This window comes from Oncorhynchus nerka, linkage group LG15 (genome assembly GCF_034236695.1).
Source record: "Oncorhynchus nerka isolate Pitt River linkage group LG15, Oner_Uvic_2.0, whole genome shotgun sequence".
In the NCBI taxonomy this organism is placed as follows: domain Eukaryota; kingdom Metazoa; phylum Chordata; class Actinopteri; order Salmoniformes; family Salmonidae; genus Oncorhynchus; species Oncorhynchus nerka.
Window position 1 is genome coordinate 91773701 of NC_088410.1, and position 23215 is coordinate 91796915.

At 44.3% G+C, this 23215-nt stretch overlaps 1 protein-coding gene across 1 annotated transcript in view; it reads left to right on the plus strand.

The window, feature by feature from the left end:
* Window positions 1–23215, plus strand: part of LOC115143522 (copine-5-like) — a 372435-nt gene that overhangs the window by 143126 nt on the left and 206094 nt on the right. Inside the window, 3 exon segments of the mRNA XM_065002049.1 lie at window positions 5293–5332; window positions 8674–8688; window positions 9447–9523. Of these exon segments, the coding sequence (XP_064858121.1) occupies window positions 5293–5332; window positions 8674–8688; window positions 9447–9523 (132 nt within the window).

Genomic DNA, 23215 nt, shown 5'->3' on the forward strand with positions numbered 1-23215 from the left:
AATTCAATTCAAGGGGATTTATTGGCATGGGAAACTTGTGTTAACATTGCCAAAGCAAGTGAGGTAGATAATATACAAAAATGAAATAAACAATAAAAATTAACAGTAAACATTACACATACAGAAGTTTCTCTCTCTCTTATATCTCTCACTTCCCCCTCTCTCTCTCCCTCCCTCTCTCTCTCTCTCTCTCTCTCTCTCTCCCTCTGTCTTTCTCTCTCTCTCTCTCTGATGAGACTAGCTCTGGGGTTAATTGCTGGTCTTTGATAGCTCTTTCTCACACATGTAGAGATATAAATAGAGCTATAGAACGTTTGGTTCCATAAAAAAAAAGACAGTAGATCCTTTCAAACCTTTCGACCGTTCCAAGCCCTCCTTTTTAACATGAAATGTGTTTCATCTTCGTAGGGCTCATCAGTGCATATCCTTCTCCTTGATGTGTCTACATTCATATGCAGATGATCAGCCTCATAACAACTAGCCTCCATTAGGGCTCTACTATCTTACCACTATTACCAAGATCAAATGGAGGACCACCCCCTTAGCATTTACTTATGGACTGATAAATCTGAAAGGACCTTCATCTACCACAGGCCTAGTCAAATCTCTCTCTCCTCTCCTCTCTCTCTCTCTCTCTCTCTCTCTCTCTCTCTCAATTCAAATCAATTCAAATACAAGGGCTTTATTGGCATGGGGAACATGTGTTAACATTGCCAAAGCAAGTGAGGTAGATAATATATAAAGTGAAATAAACAATAGAAATTAACAGTAAACATTACACATACAGAAGTTTCAAAACAATAAAGACATTACAAATGTCATATTATATATATACAGTGTTTTAACAAGGTACAAATGGTAAAGGACACAAGATAAAATAAATAAGCATAACTATGGGTTGTATTTACAATGGTGTGTGTTCTTCACTGGTTGCCCTTTTCTCGTGGCAACAGGTCACAAATCTTGCTGCTGTGATGGCACACTGTGGAATTTCACCCAGTAGATATGGGAGTTTTTCAAAATTGGATTTGTTTTTGAATTCTTTGTGGATCTGTGTAATCTGAGGGAAATATGTCTCTCTAATATGGTCATACATTGGGCAGGAGGTCATTTTGTGGGCAGTGAGCACATAGCCTGTCTTCTCTTGAGAGCCATGTCTGCCTACGGCGGCCTTTCTCAATAGCAAGGCTATGCTCACTGAGTCTGTACATAGTCAAAGCTTTCCTTAATTTTGGGTCAGTCATAGTGGTCAGGTATTCTGCCGCTGTGTACCCTCTGTGTAGGGCCAAATAGCATTCTAGTTTGCTCTGTTTTTTTGTTAATTCTTTCCAATGTGTCAAGTAATTATCTTTTTGTTTTCTCATGATTTGGTTGGGTCTAATTGTGCTGCTGTCCTGGCGCTCTGTAGGGTGTGTTTGTGTTTGTGAACAGAGCCCCAGGAGCCGTTTGTTTAGGGGACTCTTCTCCAGGTTCATCTCTCTGTAGGTGATGGCTTTGGTGTGGAAGGTTTGGGAATCGCTTCCTTTTAGGTGGTTATAGAATTTAACGGCTCTTTTCTGGATTTTGATAATTAGTGGGTATCGGCCTAATTCTGCTCTGCATGCATTATTTGGTGTTCTACGTTGTACACGGAGGATATTTTTGCAGAATTCTGCGTGCAGAGTCTCAATTTGGTGTTTGTCCCATTTTGTGAAATCTTGGTTGGTGAGCGGACCCCAGACCTCACAACCATAAAGGGCAATGGGCTCTATGACTGATTCAAGTATTTTTAGCCAAATCCTAATTGGTATGTTGAAATTTATGTTCCTTTTGATGGCATAGAATGCCCTTCTTGCCTTGTCTCTCAGATCATTCACAGCTTTATGGAAGTTACCTGTGGCGCTGATGTTTAGGCCAAGGTATGTATAGTTTTTTGTGTGCTCTGGGGCAACAGTGTCTAGATGGAATTTGTATTTGTGGTCCTGGTGACTGGACCTTTTTTGGAACACCATTATTTTGGTCTTACTGAGATTTACTGTCAGGGCCCACGTCTGACAGAATCTGTGCATAAGATCTAGGTGCTGCTGTAGGCCCTCCTTGGTTGGTGACAGAAGCACCAGATCATCAGCAAACAGCAGACATTTGACTTCGGATTCTAGTAGGGTGAGGCCGGGTGCTGCAGACTTTTCTAGTGCCCGCACCAATTCGTTGATATATATGTTGAAGAGGGTGGGGCTTAAGCTGCATCCCTGTCTCACCCCACGACCCTGTGTGAAGAAATGTGTGTGTTTTTTGCCAATTTTAACCGCACATTTGTTGTTTGTGTACATGGATTTTATAATGTCATATGTTTTACCCCCAACACCACTTTCCATCAGTTTGTATAGCAGACCCTCATGCCAAATTGAGTCGAAGGCTTTTTTTAAATCAACAAAGCATGAGAAGACTTTGCCTTTGTTTTGGTTTGTTTGTTTGGTTGTCAATTAGGGTGTGCAGGGTGAATACATGGTCTGTTGTACGGTAATTTGGTAAAAAGCCAATTTGACATTTGCTCAGTACATTGTTTTCATTAAGGAAATGTACGAGTCTGCTGTTAATGATAATGCAGAGGATTTTCCCAAGGTTACTGTTGACGCATATTCCACGGTAGTTATTGGGCTCAAATTTGCCTCCACTTTTGTGGATTGGGGTGATCAGTCCTTGGTTCCAAATATTGGGGAAGATGCCAGAGCTAAGGATGATGTTAAAGAGTTTTAATATAGCCAATTGGAATTTGTTGTCTGTATATTTGATCATTTCATTGAGGATACCATCAACACCACAGGCCTTTCTGGTTTGGAGGGTTTTTATTTTGTCCTGTAACTCATTCAAGGTAATTGGAGAATCTAGTGGGTTCTGGTAGTCTTTAATAGTTGATTCTAAGATCTGTATTTGATCATGTATATGTATTTGCTCCTTATTCTTTGTTATAGAGCCAAAAAGATTGGAGAAGTGGTTTACCCATACATCTCCATTTTGGATAGATAATTCTTCGTGTTGTTGTTTGTTTAGTGTTTTCCAATTTTCCCAGAAGTGGTTAGAGTCTATGGATTCTTCAATTACATTGAGCTGATTTCTGACATGCTGTTCCTTCTTTTTCCGTAGTGTATTTCTGTATTGTTTTAGTGATTCACCATAGTGAAGGCGTAGACTCAGGTTTTCCAGGTCTCTATGTTTTTGGTTGGACAGGTTTCTACATTTCTTTCTTACATTTTTGCATCCTTCATCAAACCATTTGTCATTGTTGTTAATTATCTTCTGTTTTCTGTTTTAGATTTGATAGGGAAGCTGAGAGGTCAAATATACTGTTAAGAATTTCTACTGCCAAGTTTACACCTTCACTATTACAGTGGAACGTTTTACCCAGGAAATTGTCTAAAAGGGATTGAATTTGTTGTTGCCTAATTGTTTTTTGGTAGGTTTCCAAACTGCATTCCTTCCATCTATAGCATTTCTTAATGTTACTCAGTTCCTTTGGCTTTGATGCCTCGTGATTGAGTATTGCTCTGTTCAAGTAGACTGTGATCTGATAGGGGTGTCAGTGGGCTGACTGTGAACGCTCTGAGAGACTCTGGGTTGAGGTCAGTGATAAAGTAGTCTACAGTACTACTGCCAAGAGATGAGCTATAGGTGTACCTACCATAGGAGTCCCCTCGAAGCCTACCATTGACTATGTACATACCCAGCGTGCGACAGAGCTGCAGGAGTTGTGACCAGTTTTTGTTGGTTATGTTGTCATAGTTGTGCCTAGGGGGGCATATGTGGGAGGGAATGCTGTCACCTCCAGGCAGGTGTTTGTCCCCCTGTGTGCTGAGGGTGTCAGGTTCTTGTCCGGTTCTGGCATTTAGGTCGCCACAGACTAGTACATGTCCCTGGGCCTGGAAATGATTGATTTCCCCCTCCAGGATGGAGAAGCTCTCTCTCTCTCTCTCTCTCTCTCTCTCTCCCTACCTCTCTCTCTCTTTCCCACTCTCTCTCGCTCTCTCTCTCTCTCTCTCGCTCTCGCTCTTTCTTGCTCTCTATCTCAATTTTAAATTTCAATTTAAGGGGCTTTATTGGCACAGGAAACATATGTTTACATTGCCAAAGCAAGTGAAATAGATAATAAACAAAAGTGAAATAAACAATAAAAAATTGTAAACAGTAAACATTACACTCAAAAAAGTTCCAAAAGAATAAAGACATTACAAATGTTATATTATGTCTATATGCAGTGTTGTAATGATGAGTAAATATTGTGTAGACTTTTTCTACTGTATTATTGATTGTTTGTTTGTTTATTCCATGTGTAACTCTGTGTTGTTGTTTGTGTCACACTGCTTTGCTTTATCTTGCTGCTTTGCTTTATCTCAACTAGACTGCCTGGCCTGCCTAAAATCAAATCAAATAGTTCAAGTACAAAAGGGAAAATAAATAAGTATAAATATGGGTTGTATTTACAATGGTGTTTGTTCTTCATTGGTTGACCTTTTCTTGTGGCAACAGGTCACAAATCTTGCTGCTGTGATGGCACACTGTGGAATTTCACCCAGTAGATATGGGAGTTTATCAAAATTGGATTTGTTTTCAAATTCTTTGTGGGTCTGTGTAATCTGAGGGAAATATGTGTCTGTAATATGGTCAGTGAAGTGGAGCTCAGTGACCATCTCATCTTGTGGGCAGTGTGCACATAGCCTGTCTTCTCTTGAGAGCCGGGTCTGCCTTCGGTGTCCTTTCTCAATAGCAAGGCTATGCTCACTGAGTCTATATCAAATACTTACTTTATTTTGCGTCAGTCACAGTGGTCAGATACTCTCTGTTTAGGGCCAAATAACATTCTAGTTTGCTATGTTTGTTTGTTTGTTAATTACTTGACACATTGGAAATAATTATCTTTTTGTTTTCTCATGATTTGGTTGGGTCTAATTGTGCTGCTGTCCTGGGGCTTTGTGGGGTCTGTTTGTGTTTGTGAGCAGAGCCCCAGGACCAGCTTGATTAGGGGACTCGTCTCCAGTTTCATCTCTCTGTAGGTGATGGCTTTGTTAAGGAAGGGTTTGGGAATCGCTTCCTTTTAGTTGGTTGTAGAATTTAACAGCTATTTTCTAGATTCTCTCTCTCTCTCTCTCTCTCTCTCTCTCTCTCTCTGTCTCTGTCTCTGTCTCTGTCTCTGTCTCTGTCTATCTCTCTGTCTCTGTCTCTGTCTCTGTCTCTGTCTCTCTCTCTCTCTCTCTCTCTATTTCTCTCACACACACATAAACATACGTAACCTGTGTTATCTGTCTGTTTCTCCTCCAGGTATGACGTAGACTCTAAAAGCCCAGACCTCTCCAAACACGTGAGTGGATACGCCTTCTCAAACCCAAAGCCAATGATAAACAGGGATTGGCCAATACTCGCAACAATTATCAACATCATTGGCTGAATACATTGGCTTTCAAAGTTATTAGTCAGCAATACAAGTTAACTGATATAACAGAGTCATCAGAGTTAGAACCAGTTCAAACTCATCATGAACAATTAACCCAATATTCAGAGAGATTAAACATGTCTTTCTGCTCTCTAATTGGCCAAACTCTTCTTATTTATGTCTTTGGTCTGATCGTGATGTTGCATGGTTTGATTAGTTGTGCCTGTTGAATGTTGCATGGTTTGATTTAGTTGTGCCTGTTGAATTTTGCTCAGCTTTATTAGTTGTGGCTGTTGAATGTCGCATGGTTTTATTAGTTGTGCCATCTAAAATGGCAATTGAACTGATTCCAGAGGCCGACCCAAAACAACTCCGGTGGAGGAGACGTACTCGGAGTGGTCTTCTAGTCTGACTTAATAGGCGCGCACACCACCCACCGCTTTTGAGTATATTACTCGCTAATGTTCTGACTCTGGATTAAAAAGTTGATGAGCTCAGGGCAATGGTCTCTTTCCAGAGAGACATCAGGGATTGTAACATACTCTGTTTCACAGAAACATGGCTTTCTCGGGATATACTGTCTGAGTCCATACAGCCAGCTGGGTTCTCAGTTCATCGCACAGGCAGGAATAAATATCTCTCTGGGAAGAAGAAGGGCGGGGGTGTATGTTTCATGATTAAGGACTCATGGTGCTATTGTAATAACATACAGGAGCTCATGTCCTTTTTGTTCACCCAAACTAGAATATCTCACAATCAAATGCCAACGGTTTTATCTCCCAAGAGAATTCTCTTCGGTTATAGTCACAGCCGTGTATATTCCCCCTCAAGCCATGACGGCCCTCAAATAACTTTATGCAAACTGGAAACCACATATCCTGAAGCCGCATGTATTGTAGCTGGGGATTTTAACAAAGCAAATCTTAGGAAAAGGCTTTTGAAGTTCTTTCAACACATCGACTGTACTGTAGTATACGCGCTGCTAAAACAATCGACCATTGCTACTCCAACATCCGAGATGCCTACAAGGCCCTCCTTTCGGCAAATCTGACCTTGACACCATGTTGCTCCTCCCTTCCTATAGGCAGAAACTCAAACAGGAAGTGCTTGTGCTTAGGACTATTCAACGCTGGTCTGACCAATCGGAATATTGACGAATATATTTATATGGTAACTGAGTTTATTTGATTTATTTTCCATGAACCTTTATTTAACTAGTCAGTTAAGAACAAAGTCTTGATTACAATGACAGCCTACCAGGGATAATCGACATCCACAGTACCCAGGGAATAATGTCAGGATAGAGGCAAAGTGGAGTCGGCTCAGACGGCTCAGACATGAGACGTATGCAGACAATCACAGACTACAAAGGGAAAACCAGCCACGTCGCGTTGATTCCGCACAATCTAAACACCTTCTTTGCCCGCTTTGAAGGTAACACAGTGCCACCGACGCGGCCGGCTACCAAGGACTGTGGGCTCTACTTCTCCGTAGCCGTCGTGAGTGAGACATTGAACCCCTTTGTAACCCTCGCAAGGACGCGACATCCCTAGCCGCATCCTCAGACCAATAGATCCACAGACCATGCAATCGCCATCACACTGCACACTGCCCTAACCCACCTGGACAAGAGGAATACCTATGTAAGATTGTTGTTTATTGACTACAACTCAGCATTCAACACCATAGTACCCTCCAAGCTCATCATTAAGCCTGAGGCCCTGGATCTGAACCCCGCCCTGTGCAACTGGGTCCTAGACTTTCTGACGGGCCGCCCCCAGGTGGTGAAGGTAGGAAAAACACCTCCACTTCGCTGATCCTCAACACTGAGACCTAACAATGTTGCGTGCTCAGCCCTCTCCTGTACTCCCTGTTTACCTATGACTGCGTGGCCACGCCTCCAACTCAATCATCAAGTTTGCAGACAAAACAACAGCAGTAGGCCTGATTACCAACAATGACTAGACGGCCTACAGGTAGGAGGTGAGGGCCCTGGTGGAGTGGTGTTAGGAAAATAACCTCTCCCTCAACGTCAACAAAACGAAGGAGCTGATCCTGGACTTCAGGAACCAGCAGAGGTAGCAGGACCATAGTGGAGAATTTCAAGAGTGTCCAAAGCTGTCATGAAGGCAAAGGGTGGCTACTTTGAAGAATTTAAATTATGAAATATATTTTTATTTGTTTAACACTTTTTTTGGTTACTACATGATTCCATATGTGTTATTTCATAGTTTTGATGTCTTCACTACTATTCTACAATGTAGAAAATTGTACAAATAAACAAAAACCTTGAATGAGTAGGTGTGGTCAAACTTTTGACTGGTACTGTATATATACAGTATATATCCATACAGTATGAAAACAATGTTATGAACAGTTTGTTTGTTCATAAAATGTTGTTGTTTCTAGTAGTGGATACAACGGCTCCGTGACCATACCTCCTGTATGGTCAGTACGCCTGTATCGTATGCATCCAGTGAACAATGTGTAGTAGTAGTAGTAGTAGGAGTAGTATAGTAGTTGTGGTATTATTATGTATCTTCATTATCAACACCATCATTTCTCATTAAATGTTTTTATCCACTGGTCTCCACAGTTGAATTGGATAAACGGGATGTACAGATGTAGGATCTTAATTGGATCACTCTTTTATTACTGAGAATTGCAAACATGCAAACCTGTTGAGTATTTGAGTAAAAAAAAAAAGGCTTCTAAAGTTTGTAATTTCCACTTTGAAAATTCAGACATGATTTGACCCGAAATAAAAATATATCAAACGCTACAAAAACAGCCATTAATTATAATCCACATAATAATTCAAAAATGTTCTTGCAGCAGGATTATTTTCCTGCTGTAGCAAACTGGCTCAAATTAAGATCCTACATATGTATGAATCATCATGTCACTATTTGAATGCTAATAAGAGAATAACATTCTGTTGTTTGGGACACTGTTGGGACAAAAGGCATTTAGAGAGGTCTTCATACACTGAAGAACCCATTTAACAGATGATTTCATGTATTTAGATTTTTTTTTAAACACGGTTTGCATATCTCCAACTGTAGGATTTGATTTATTTTTATTCCACCCTGATATTTGTATTCACTAACGGCTCTTATATGACATCTCACCTGTATTATCTCCTGCTACACTTCCTAGTTTGAGCGATGCTGGGTGTTCTGGGTATTGTAGTGTTTGTGTGTATATGATGTGTTCTGTTGTTGTTGTTGTTGTTGTTGACCCTGCTGCCTGCTCTCCCCTTCTGGAAGCCATCTGATGTCAACGTACGTCTCTGCCTCTCTCCTCTCCTTCAGCACTGTAGCTGTAACGATATTGTAGCTAGATATACAGAAAACGCACACAGTTGTAACACATGGAACACACTCTGCTAACCTCTGTATATGACCTCGTTCCCTTGTTTCGCTATCCCATCACCTTGTCCAATGTTCACCCCACGTTGTTGTTTCCCTACATCCATGTTGACTGTCCCTCTCCCTGGGTCTTCCCTTCGTAACCCTATGCCTCCTCCATCCTGTCTCTCTTTCTGTCTCTATCTATCTATCTGTCTGTCTCTGTCTCTTTCTGTGTCTCTCTCTCTCTCTCTCTCTCTCTCTCTGTCTCTATCTTTCTCTCTCTCTCTCTCTCTCTCTCTCTCTGTCTCTCTCTCTCTCTCTCTCTCTGTCTCTCTCTCTCTGTATCTCTCTCTCTCTCTCTCTCTCTCTCTCTCTCTGTCTCTCTCTTTCTCTGTATCTCTCTCTCTCTCTCTCTCTCTCTCTCTCTTGCTCTCTCTCTCTTGCTCTCTCCCACTCTCTAATTCTCTCTCTCTGTTCTCTCTCTGTTCTCTCTCTGTTCTCTCCCTGTTCTCTCTCTCTCTCTCTCTCTCTCTCTCTCTCTCTCTCTCTCTCTCTCTTTCTGTCTTTCTGTCTCTCTCTCTCTCTCTCTCTTGCTCTCTCCCGCTCTCTCCCACTCTCTAATTCTCTTTCTCGCACTCTCTCTCTGTTCTCTCTCTCTCTTTCCACCTCCCTCCTTGTCACCCTCTCAGGACTTCTTGGGTCAGGTGTTCTGTACTCTGGGGGAGATTGTGGGGTCACCTGCCAGTCGACTGGAGAAACCACTGGGGTGAGTCAGTCTCAGATATCAGCTTTGTTTTTTAACCACTGTTGTCCTGAAGTTGTTCTCAAACCTCTCCTCAGCGACTCTCAGTCGTTTCACAATTTACTTGTGGCCCTAAAGTAGCTTGACGATTAGTTCACAAGTTTGAATCAGGTGTGCTGGTTCTGGAATAGATGGCGTGTGGTTGGGTGTTCCCAGAGGAGAGGTTTGAGAAGCACTATCCTAAAGGAGACTATTACGGTTGACAGGTTGGCCTCTGTCCTGTGGTGCTGAGCGCCAGATCTCTGTAGCCTAGTAGTTAGGGCATTGGGCCAGTAACCGAAAGGTTCTGTCCCTGAACGAGGCAGTTGACCCACTGCTCCCTGGGTGCTGTGGATGTCGATTATGATTCATCTCTCTGATTCAGAGGGGTTGGGTGCATTCAGTTGTACAACCGACTAGGTAACCCCCATTCCCTCTCTGGTTTCACAGCTGTCCACAGTGCTGAAATCTCTGATCACCTCTATTTGCTTTCTGTTAACTTAACCCTCATGCTACCGACTGGGGCCATTGTGACCCCAGAGGCATAGTTTAGATCATAGCCCAAAGGTGGTTTATTAAATTCAGAACATTTTTCATTAATTTATTTAAATCTACTTGATTTGAACTAATGGAAATCATTGTTTTGTGTTTCTGTATGAAACAACAAACGAATCAATGATAGAAGCTGTAAGAGAAGCAAAGTATTGTGTTTCATTTGATAACAGCCTGACGTTGTGTATATTTCAGTCAGCAAACTCACACTTTAAAAATAAAAGAACTAGGCCCTTTGGGGTCATCCGGCCAATAACAACTCCTTCTGCCTGTAGTAACATAATAAATAGGATCTTTATTTGAACGTAGGTTTCTCTGGGAACATAATGACATGTTACAGGGTGGAAGGGCACCTGTGTGATTTTGACCAGATCGTCTCCTGAGATAATACACCCCATGAACTCGTCTAAGATGGACTTTTCTACCCCACTTATTGTACAAAACCAAAAATGACCTGATTTTTGTGTATATAAAAATCTGCCAATGGTGTACACAGTCTGCCAATGGTGTACACAGTCTGCCAATGGTGTACACAGTCTGCCAATGGTGTACACAGTCTGCCAATGGTGTACACAGTCTGCCAATGGTGTACACAGTCTGCCAATGGTGTACACAGTCTGCCAATGGTGTACACAGCCTGCCAATGGTGTACACAGTCTGCCAATGGTGTACACAGTCTGCCAATGGTGTACACAGCCTGCCAATGGTGTACACAGTCTACCAATGGTGTACACAGCCTGCCAATGGTGTGCACAGTCTGCCAATGGTGTACACAGCCTGCCAATGGTGTACACAGTCTACCAATGGTGTACACAGTCTGCCAATGGTGTACACAGTCTGCCAATGGTGTACACAGTCTGCCAATGGTGTACACAGTCTGCCAATGGTGTACACAGCCTGCCAATGGTGTACACAGTCTACCAATGGTGTACACAGTCTACCAATGGTGTACACAGTCTGCCAATGGTGTACACAGTCTACCAATGGTGTACACAGTCTACCAATGGTGTACACAGTCTACCAATGGTGTACACAGTCTACCAATGGTGTACACAGTCTACCAATGGTGTACACAGCCTGCCAATGGTGTACACAGTCTACCAATGGTGTACACAGTCTACCAATGGTGTACACAGTCTGCCAATGGTGTACACAGTCTGCCAATGGTGTACACAGTCTGCCAATGGTGTACACAGTCTGCCAATGGTGTACACAGTCTGCCAATGGTGTACACAGTCTGCCAATGGTGTACACAGTCTGCCAATGGTGTACACAGCCTGCCAATGGTGTACACAGTCTGCCAATGGTGTACACAATCTGCCAATGGTGTACACAGTCTGCCAATGGTGTACACAGCCTGCCAATGGTGTACACAGTCTGCCAATGGTGTGCACAGTCTGCCAATGGTGTACACAGCCTGCCAATGGTGTACACAGCCTGCCAATGGTGTACACAGTCTGCCAATGGTGTACACAGTCTGCCAATGGTGTACACAGTCTGCCAATGGTGTACACAGTCTGCCAATGGTGTACACAGTCTGCCAATGGTGTACACAGTCTGCCAATGGTGTACACAGTCTGCCAATGGTGTACACAGTCTGCCAATGGTGTACACAGTCTGCCAATGGTGTACACAGTCTGCCAATGGTGTACACAGCCTGCCAATGGTGTACACAGTCTGCCAATGGTGTACACAGTCTGCCAATGGTGTACACAGCCTGCCAATGGTGTACACAGTCTACCAATGGTGTACACAGCCTGCCAATGGTGTGCACAGTCTGCCAATGGTGTACACAGCCTGCCAATGGTGTACACAGTCTACCAATGGTGTACACAGTCTGCCAATGGTGTACACAGTCTGCCAATGGTGTACACAGTCTGCCAATGGTGTACACAGTCTGCCAATGGTGTACACAGCCTGCCAATGGTGTACACAGTCTACCAATGGTGTACACAGTCTACCAATGGTGTACACAGTCTGCCAATGGTGTACACAGTCTACCAATGGTGTACACAGTCTACCAATGGTGTACACAGTCTACCAATGGTGTACACAGTCTACCAATGGTGTACACAGTCTACCAATGGTGTACACAGCCTGCCAATGGTGTACACAGTCTACCAATGGTGTACACAGTCTACCAATGGTGTACACAGTCTGCCAATGGTGTACACAGTCTGCCAATGGTGTACACAGTCTGCCAATGGTGTACACAGTCTGCCAATGGTGTACACAGTCTGCCAATGGTGTACACAGTCTGCCAATGGTGTACACAGTCTGCCAATGGTGTACACAGCCTGCCAATGGTGTACACAGTCTGCCAATGGTGTACACAATCTGCCAATGGTGTACACAGTCTGCCAATGGTGTACACAGCCTGCCAATGGTGTACACAGTCTGCCAATGGTGTGCACAGTCTGCCAATGGTGTACACAGCCTGCCAATGGTGTACACAGCCTGCCAATGGTGTACACAGTCTGCCAATGGTGTACACAGTCTGCCAATGGTGTACACAGTCTGCCAATGGTGTACACAGTCTGCCAATGGTGTACACAGTCTACCAATGGTGTACACAGTCTACCAATGGTGTACACAGTCTGCCAATGGTGTACACAGCCTGCCAATGGTGTACACAGTCTACCAATGGTGTACACAGTCTGCCAATGGTGTACACAGTCTACCAATGGTGTACACAGCCTGACAATGATGTAAAAACCAGATAGAACTGCAATACAGAACTCGAATACACTATGAATCTACACAGAGAGCTGTATCAGTCTGTATTCTTCAACAAGTGGTTCTTCTAGGGCAAATCTCAAAAAGGGGTTTATTTGAAACCAGGTTTCTCTGAGGACATAGTTAGAACTGCAATACAGAAACGGGCTGCCCTCTGAATGGACACCTAGCGCTGGAGTAGAAAATTGGGAAATTTTATATAAATACTAGAATTTCCATACTATCCTCCAATATTCTATGTGCAATCCTCAACAATGAAGTCCTCCATTAACATCCTGAACTGCCCTGGAGACACCAGAGCATCAAGGTGCAGTGGACTCTGCCAATCATTTCATATACATAGCAAAATCAACAACTAAATGCAGATTGAGCTAATTCTGTAGTGATCAACGGGACCTCTAGAGTTAACCATCCCTGTGATCTGATCTGATGACTCGTATGTCTGTCATTTAACAATGAGGTAAGGTATGGACGGAAGTTTGCACTAGAGGGCTTTATCAACAAAAAGACAGCAGTGTGTGGTTTACTCCAGTAACGTCTCATTTCTGACATGTTCTGATGAAACCATGTTGACAGAAGAGGGAGAGAAACGCAGGAAAAGGAAGGAGAAAAAAAAGATGACTAAAAATAAACGAAGGGTAAAGGGAAGTAGAAGGAGAGAGAAAGAACGATAAATAAATCAATTGGACTTGTTCCGACTGATGTATAATTATTGTCATTTGAGAACAGGGTGAGGCACTGAACCAGAATTACTACAATTACTCTGCTGCTAAATGGCTGGTGTACAACCATGGGGGTGTAGAGGAGAGAGGGATGAGTTTTAGGTTGTAGGGGATGAAGAGGAGCGAGGGATGAGTTTTAGGTTGTAGGGGATGAAGAGGAGAGGGATGAGTTTTAGGTTGTAGGGGATGAAGAGGAGAGAGGGATGAGTTTTAGGTTGTAGGGGATGAAGAGGAGAGAGGGATGAGTTTTAGGTTGTCGGGGATGAAGAGCAGAGAGGGATGAGATTATGTCCCGTTTGGAAGATAACACAGTGCCACCAACGTGGCCGACGTGAGTAAGATATTTAAGCATGTTAACCCTCGTGAGGCTGCCGGCCCAGACGGCATCCCCAGCCGCGTCCTCAGAGAATGCGCAGACCAGCTGGCAGGAGTGTTTACGGACATTTGCATCAAGATGTCTACCATTGTTCCTGTACCCAAGAAAGCAAAACTGAACTAAATGACTATCACCCCGTAGCACTTTGAGAGGCAATTTAAGGATCATATCACCTCTACCTTACCTGACACCCTAGACCCACTTCAATTTGCTTACCGCCCCAATAGATCCACAGACCATGCAATCGCCATCACACTGCATACTGCCTTATCCCATCTGGACAAAAGGAATACCTATGTAAGAATGCTGTTCATTGACTACAGCTCAGCATTCAACACCATTGTACCCTCCAAGCTCATCATTAAGCTCGGGCCTTGGGTCTGAACTGCCCTGTGCAACTGGGTCCTGGACTTCCTGATGGGCCGCCCCCAGGTGGTGAAGGTAGGTAACAACACGTCTACTTTACCCTATCCTCAACACAGGAGCGCCACAAGGGTGCGTTCTCAGCCCTCTCCTGTACTCCCTGTTCACCCATGACTGCGTGGCCACGCATGCCTCCCACTCAGTCATCCATTTTGCAGATGACACAACAGTAGTAGGCCTGATTACCAACAATGACGAGACTTACAAGGAGGAGGTGAGGGCCCTGGGAGAGTGGTGCCCAGAAAATAGCCTCTCACTCAACGTCAACAAAATGAACAACCGCAGGGCTCTCCAGAGGGTGGTGCGGTCTCTCCAACACCGGGGGCAAACTACCTGCCTTCCGGGACACCTACAGCACTACAGAAGAGTCTGAATGAGGGGCTGAAGAGTCTGAATGAGGGGCTGAAGAGTCTGAATGAGGGGCTGAAGAGTCTGAATGAGGGGCTGAAGAGGATGAATGAGGGGCTGAGGAGTCTGAATGAGGGGCTGAAGATGATGAATGAGGGGCTGAAGAGGATGAATGAGGGGCTGAAGAGTCTGAATGGGGGGCTGAAGAGTCTGAATGAGGGGCTGAAGAGTCTGAATGAGGGGCTGAAGAGTCTGAATGAGGGGCTGAAGAGGATGAATGAGGGGCTGAGGAGTCTGAATGAGGGGCTGAAGATGATGAATGAGGGGCTGAAGAGGATGAATGAGGGGCTGAAGAGTCTGAATGGGGGGCTGAAGAGTCTGAATGAGGGGCTGAAGAGTCTGAATGAGGGGCTGAAGAGTCTGAATGGGGGGCTGAAGAGTCTGAATGAGGGGCTGAAGAGTCTGAATGAGGGGCTGAGGAGTCTGAATGAGGGGCTGAAGAGTCTGAATGAGGGGCTGAAGAGGATGAATGAGGGGCTGAGAAGTCTGAATGAGGGGCTGAAGAGGATGAATGAGGGGCTGAGAAGTCTGAATGAGAGGCTGAAGAGGATGAATGAGGGGCTGAAGAGGATGAATGAGGGGCTGAGGAGTCTGAATGAGGGGCTGAAGAGTCTGAATGAGGGGCTGAAGAGGATGAATGAGGGGCTGAGGAGTCTGAATGAGGGGCTGAAGAGGATGAATGAGGGGCTGAGGAGTCTGAATGAGGGGCTGAAGATGATGCATGACGGGCTGAAGAGGATGAATGAGGGGCTGAAGAGTCTGAATGGGGGGCTGAAGAGTCTGAATGAGGGGCTGAAGAGTCTGAATGAGGGGCTGAAGAGGATGAATGAGGGGCTGAAGAGGATGAATGAGGGGCTGAGGAGTCTGAATGAGGGGCTGTAGAGTCTGAATGAGGGGCTGAAGAGGATGAATGAGGGGCTGAGGAGTCTGAATGGGGGGCTGGAGAGGATGATAAATGAAGGAAGTGTGTAGGAGTGGTGTGTTTATTGTGTTGGAGTGTGATGGACCTGACAGAGAGGATAGAAGTGTGTCACAGGGGTGAAAGTGGTGGTCGTGGGACTGTGTCTGTTTACTCCATGATTAAAGCACAACACTGCCTGTTAACCTTACGGCCGGTACACAGGGTGCTTTATTACAGCAGACATGGACTGATCATGGTGGGAGCTGCAGGCATCTAGAGGGAAGTTCTGTACTGTAGATCATGTTGTTGAGGATTAATGAGCTTTGAGCTGATATCCAACTGTCTGGGCTGTGTGTGGGTGTATTTGTCACCCGTAGGGCGAAGGCATGGCAGGATCATCTAACACACAGAATGCTGTGTGGTGCAGGTATCATCTGGCTCCGCCCAGACGCTATGCCACGCCCACGGATGTCACTTTCTTCTTCACAATGAGTCTGGATACATTCCAGAACTTTCACTGAGCGCAAACACATTCAGGGCTGTCTGATTGGTCATTCAGGGCTGTCTGATTAGTCATTCAGGGCTGTCTGATTGGTCATTCAGGGCTGTTTGATTGGTCATTCAGGGCTGTCTGATTGGTTCTGAAACCAATGGGTTGGGCCAGAGTCGGGACACACGTGGTACTTTGAAAATTTGCCATTAGCTTTGATACTCTGATTGGTTATAGACGGTCCAATCGCTGATGACTTTGTTTTGTACAACGCCCCCCCCACTGGTCATAGATGTCAAGAGGTCTGAATAGTAGTGGGAGAGGCTGTGTGAGTAGTAGTGGGAGAGGCTGTGTGAGTAGTAGTGGGAGAGGCTGTGTGAGTAGTAGTGGGAGAGGCTGTGTGAGTAGTAGTGGGAGAGGCTGTGTGAGTAGTAGTGGGAGAGGCTGTGTGAGTAGTAGTGGGAGAGGCTGTGTGAGTAGCAGTGGGAGAGGCTGTGACACACGGTCTCTCAATTCAATTCAATTCAGGGGGCTTTATTGGCATGGGAAACATTTGTTAACATTGCCAAAGCAAGTGAGGTAGATAATATACAAAAGTGAAATAAACAATAACAATTAACAGTAAACATTACACATACAGAAATTTCAAAACAATAAAGACGTTGCAAATGTCTTATTATATATATATACAGTTTTGTAACAATGTAAATATGGTTCAAGTACACAAAGGAAAATAAATAAACATAAGTACGGGTTGTATTTACAATGGTGTTTGTTCTTCACTGGTTGCCCTTTTCTTGTGGCAACAGGTCACAAATCTTGCTGCTGTGATGGCACACTGTGGAATTTCACCCAGTAGATATGGGAGTTTATCAAAATTGGATTTGTTTTCAAATTCTTTGTGGATCTGTGTAATCTGAGGGAAATATGTCTCTCTACTATGGTCATACATTGGGCAGGAGGTTAGGAAGTGCAGCTCAGCCTCTCTCTCTCCCTCTCTCTCTCTCTCTCTTGCTCTCTTTCTCTTTCTCTCTCACACACACACACATGTACACACACACAAGCACACACACACATTCACAAATTCTCCCATACGCTTACACATGTTGGAGAATTTTTTATCAGTGCCTGTCCTCACCTAATATAGAAAAAGCCAGTGTGTATTTTGGTTCTCCTCTCCTCTCTCTCATGTAATTGTACTACTGGCTTTAATCTCATTTATTTAGTAAGCTGTCATTGTCTTGCTGGAAGGTAGTCAGACGGGGAGGGAGGGAGGGAGGGAGGGAGGGAGGGAGGGAGGGAGGAGGGGAGGGAGAGAGGGAGAGAGAGAGAGAGAGAGAGAGAGAGAGGGGGATATGTGAGCAAAGAAGTAGAGGAAGAGGAGCAAGAAGAGGAACAAGAAGAAGAAGTAGAAGAACAAGAACAAGAAGTAGAAGAAGAAGCAGAAGTAGAAGAAGAAGAACAAGAAGAACAAGAAGAAGAAGAAGAAGAACAAGAAGAAGAAGAAGAAGAAGAACAAGAAGAATTAGAAGAAGTAGAACAAGAACAAGTAGAATACCAAGAAGAAGTAGAACTAGAAGAAGTAGAACTAGAAGAAGTAGAACTAGAAGAAGAAGAAGCTTGTGTGAGGAGGGCAACCATTTGACAAGACAGGTGTGAGGTGGTGTTTGTGTGTTTGTCTGAAAAGAGAGCGTGCTGTTTTATACCTTGATTTATTTCTGTTCCACTTCTAATGTCAAGGGCCTCTCCTTGTGTCTGGAGAGAGGAGACTCAGAGACTAGCTGGTAATTATTACAGAACAGTAATGAATGCATGATGAGCGTATCTGACAAGCACTCAGCGGAATCTTCCTGACGTTATTTATTCATTAAACCATATTCTTTAGTGGTTATATTGTAATTATTTCTTAATGACATTATATTGTTAAGTTACAAGTGACACGCCTACTGCTCACAAGTGACACACCTACTGACTAATGACCCAGCTACAGCTTTAATTGGTTGTACAGTGATTTGTGATTAGCCCTTATTCAACCAAAACCTGTATATGGAAGTTTCTGGGTAAGGCAATATAATGTTTGTGCCGCGAGGAAGTAGGTCATGACTGAAATCCAGAGATTCAGGACCAAGTGTAGAAACACTAACACCAACAGTATTTCTAACCATTTGGAGGGAGAGATATAGATTGAGAGCGAGAGAGAGAGAGAGACAAAGCGAGACAAGGAGAGAGAGAGAGAGAGAGAGACAAAGAGAGACAAGGAGAGAGAGAGACAAAGAGAGACAAGGAGAGAGAGAGAGAGAGACAAAGAGAGACAAGGAGAGAGAGAGAGAGAGAGAGAGAGAGACAAAGAGAGACAAGGAGAGACAAGGAGAGAGAGAGACAAAGAGAGACAAGGAGAGAGAGAGAGAGAGAGACGAAGAGAGACAAGGAGAGCGAGAGAGAGAGAGACAAAGAGAGACAAGGAGAGAGAGACAAAGAGAGACAATGAGAGAGAGAGAGAGAGACGAAGAGAGACAAGGAGAGCGAGAGAGAGAGAGACAAAGAGAGACAAGGAGAGAGAGACAAAGAGAGACAATGAGAGAGAGAGAGACAAAGAGAGACAAGGAGAGCGAGAGAGAGAGAGAGACAAAGAGAGACAAGGAGAGAGAGAGAGAGAGACAAATAGAGACAAGGAGAGAGAGAGACAAAGAGAGACAAGGAGAGACAAGGAGAGAGAGAGAGACAAGGAGAGAGAGACAGAGAGAGACAAAGAGAGACAAGGAGAGACAAGGAGAGAGAGAGAGACAAGGAGAGACAAGGAGAGAGAGAGAGACAAAGAGAGACAAGGAGAGACAAGGAGAGAGAGAGAGACAAGGAGAGAGAGACAGAGAGAGACAAAGAGAGACAAGGAGAGACAAGGAGAGAGAGAGAGACAAGGAGAGAGAGACAGAGAGAGACAAAGAGAGAGAAGGAGAGAGAGAGAGACAAAGAAAGAGAGAGAGACAAACACAACTAAATACCCCTGTGTAGGGAGGAGAAATAAAGAAAAAAGAGAGGGAGGGGGGAAGAGAGAGATGTACATCAACAAAAGGCATTCGTTTCATCTCAACATCAAACTCTCTGCTCTGTTGCTGTTCTGGATATTACTCCCCGTGCAGTCTTGCTTGGATGCATATTTTATTGAGGAGAATACATCCTCTCTGCCTATATTTACATAACCACTGAGATAAATAACCTGTGTCCCTATTTCCTACATAGGACACTGTCTTTTTCTCAGAGCCTAATCAAAAGTAATGCACCGTGTGTGGAACAGGGCTCCATTTGGGACAGACCCATATAGTTCAACCAGATAGAGACAGATTGGGTGGTTGGAGTCCTAGAGGGCCAGTGTGGTGGAGACAGGTTGGACCGAGCCATATAGTTCAACCAGATAGAGACAGACTGGGTGGTTGGAGTCCTAGAGGGCCAGTGTGGTGGAGACAGGTTGGACCGAGCCATATAGTTCAACCAGATAGAGACAGACTGGGTGGTTGGAGTCCTAGAGGGCCAGTGTGGTGGAGACAGGTTGGACCGAGCCATATAGTTCAACCAGATAGAGACAGACTGGGTGGTTGGAGTCCTAGAGGGCCAGTGTGGTGGAGACAGGTTGGACCGAGCCATATAGTTCAACCAGACAGACTGGGTGGTTGGACAGACTGTGGTGGTTGGCCATATAGTTCAACCAGACAGAGACAGACTGGGTGGTTGGGCTAGAGGGCCAGTGTGGTGGAGACAGGTTGGACCGAGCCATGTAGTTCAACCAGATAGAGACAGACTGGGTGGTTGGAGTCCTAGAGGGCCAGTGTGGTGGAGACAGGTTGGACCGAGCCATATAGTTCAACCAGACAGAGACAGACTGGGTGGTTGGAGTCCTAGAGGGCCAGTGTGGTGGAGACAGGTTGGACCGAGCCATGTAGTTCAACCAGATAGAGACAGACTGGGTGGTTGGAGTCCTAGAGGGCCAGTGTGGTGGAGACAGGTTGGACCGACCCATATAGTTCAACCAGATAGAGACAGACTGGGTGGTTGGAGTCCTAGAGGGCCAGTGTGGTGGAGACAGGTTGGACCGACCCATATAGTTCAACCAGATAGAGACAGACTGGGTGGTTGGAGTCCTAGAGGGCCAGTGTGGTGGAGACAGTGTGGTGGAGACAGGTTGGACCGACCCATATAGTTCAACCAGATAGAGACAGACTGGGTGGTTGGAGTCCTAGAGGGCCAGTGTGGTGGAGACAGGTTGGACCGACCCATATAGTTCAACCAGACAGAGACAGACTGGGTGGTTGGAGTCCTAGAGGGCCAGTGTGGTGGAGACAGGTTGGACCCTGATCAATCCAAAACCTGTTGATGGGAAGTCCAACAATGAAAGCCTGATTTCAGTGATACACAGATATTTTTTTTTTTTTTTGGGGGGGGTTGTTTCATATATTTGTTGTTGTCCTTGAGATTCTATCTGAATGACACATTGCCTCCCTACATACAACTTCCTTGGAGAATCTCTCATTTCACAGTTGTTTTCGTCCTATATCCACTTCCACCTGGTGTTGGTGTTTGATTGAATAGCATCTTTCATATTTTCCTCCAGAACGACACCAGTGTTCTTTTCTCTTACTCTGCACTTCCTGCCTGAAAAATAATGACTATGATGTTGGGTTGTTGGTTGTTAGGGGGCGGCAGGCAGATGTAATTTGGCTGTTTAGTTGCTAGGTCATTTGAATTAGGCTGCATATGCCTTGCAGGAGAGGCTAGAAACTGTTGGAGAGTCACACAAGTGCTCTCTGGCTGTCTCAGGCACGCACACAGACGGACAGGCAGGCAGACAGACAGACAGACAGACAGACAGACAGACAGACAGACAGACAGACAGACAGACAGACAGACAGACAGACAGGCAGACAGGCAGACAGGCAGACAGACAGACAGACAGACAGACAGACAGACAGACAGACAGACAGACAGACAGACAGACAGACAGACAGACAGACAGACAGACAGACAGACAGACAGACAGACAGACAGATAGAGAGACAGACAGACAGACAGACAGACAGACAGACGACTACATTAACTGGTTAAGAAGTGACGCTGGATATGATCCAGTTTAGCAGACACCTACTACTGTGTGTTCTCACATTGCACCTTGAAAAAAAACAAAAAACTGTTTTTGTAAGCAAAGAATGAGCTTTTAAAGAGTGTGTACTACAGAGTGTGTACTACAGAGTGTGTACTAAAGACTGTGTACTAAAGAGGGTGTACTAAAACTGTGTACTAAATAGTGTGTACTACAGAGGGTGTACTAGAGAGTGTGTACTAGAGAGTGTGTACTAAGGAATGAGCTTTTAAAGAGTGTGTACTAAAGAGTGTGTATTAAAGAGTGTTTACTAGAGAGTGTGTACTAGAGAGTGTGTACTAGAGAGTGTGCACTAGAGAGTGTGTACTAAAGAGTGTGTACTAGAGAGTGTGTACTAGAGAGTGTGTACTAGAGAGTGTGTACTAAAGAGTGTGTACTAGAGAGTGTGTACTAAAGAGTGTGTACTAGAGAGTGTGTACTAAATAGTGTGTACTAGAGAGTGTGTACTAGAGAGTGTGTACTAGAGAGTGTGTACTAGAGAGTGTGTACTAGAGATGTGTCCTAAAGAGTGTGTACTAGAGAGTGTGTACTAGAGAGTGTGTACTAGAGAGTGTGTACTAAAGAGTGTGTACACAGTACTAAAGAGTGTGTACTAGAGAGTGTGTACTAGAGAGTGTGTACTAAAGAAGACGTATCTGACACTTAAAGTCATCTCTCATCTGTTACTACATTGTTACATTGTGGCAGACAGTGTTAGATTAGCATAACATAACTTGAATGTAGGTTGCTCAAACAACCCATTTTCTATAAGGTACTTCCTGTCCTAGGAAAATGGGTCTTACCTTAGGTTGCATGAAGGATAGTGTTGGTTGATTCAGTAGGTGTCACAGCTATTGTATAGAGGTTTCATGGAATGTCAAGTCAAATCAAATGGCATTTTATTTGTCACATACGACAGGTGTACCATGAAACGCTAACTTACAAGCCCTTAACCCTTAACCAACAATACAGTTACTTAAATCTAGTTGTGACTTTGTTATCATAACAAAATGGCTTAGCGTGCTATTAGCTTAAGCCTAATAGGAAATATATTGTATTAGGTACTGAGAGGAGAGGAGAGGAGAGGAGAGGAGAGGAGAGAGGAGAGGAGAGACAAGGAGAGGAGAGGAGAGGAGAGGAGAGGAGAGGAGAGGAGAGGAGAGGAGAGGAGAGGAGAGGAGAGGAGAGGAGAGGAGAGGAGAGGAGAGAGGAGAGACGAGGAGAGACGAGGAGAGGAGAGGAGAGGAGAGGAGAGGAGAGGAGAGGAGAGGAGAGGAGAGGAGAGGAGAGGAGAGACGAGGAGAGGAGAGGAGAGGAGAAAGGAGAGGAGAAAGGGTGAGGAGAGGAGAGTGATAGGATAGAGGTGAAAAGAGGACAGAGGCACCAAGGCAAGAGGAGAATGAGAGATGGGTAAAGGAGGAGGAGGAGGAAGAGGAGATGGTGAGGAGAAGTTTTAGCATGCATTAGAGTTGGTTAGAGTGAGTGTGTCCTTTACAGGTTATGTGCTCTGTCAGTAGTGATTAGTGAAAGTGTTGCAGAATGAAGGGAACGTTCTGGGAATATGAATAGAACCATATGAAACTTGAATAGAATCATATAACACATGAACAGAACCATGTGAAACATGAATGGATTCATATGAAACATGAATAGAACCATGTGAAACATGAATGGATTCATATGAAACATGAATAGAACCATGTGAAACATGTACAAAACCACGTGAAATATGAATAGAACCATGTGAAACATGAACAGAACCATGTGAAACATGAATAGAACCATATAACACATGAACAGAACCATATGAAACATGAACAGAACCATATAACACATAAACAGAACCATGTGAAACGTGAATAGAACCATATGAAACGTGAATAGAACCATATGAAACATGAATAGAACCATATAACACATGAACAGAACCATGTGAAACGT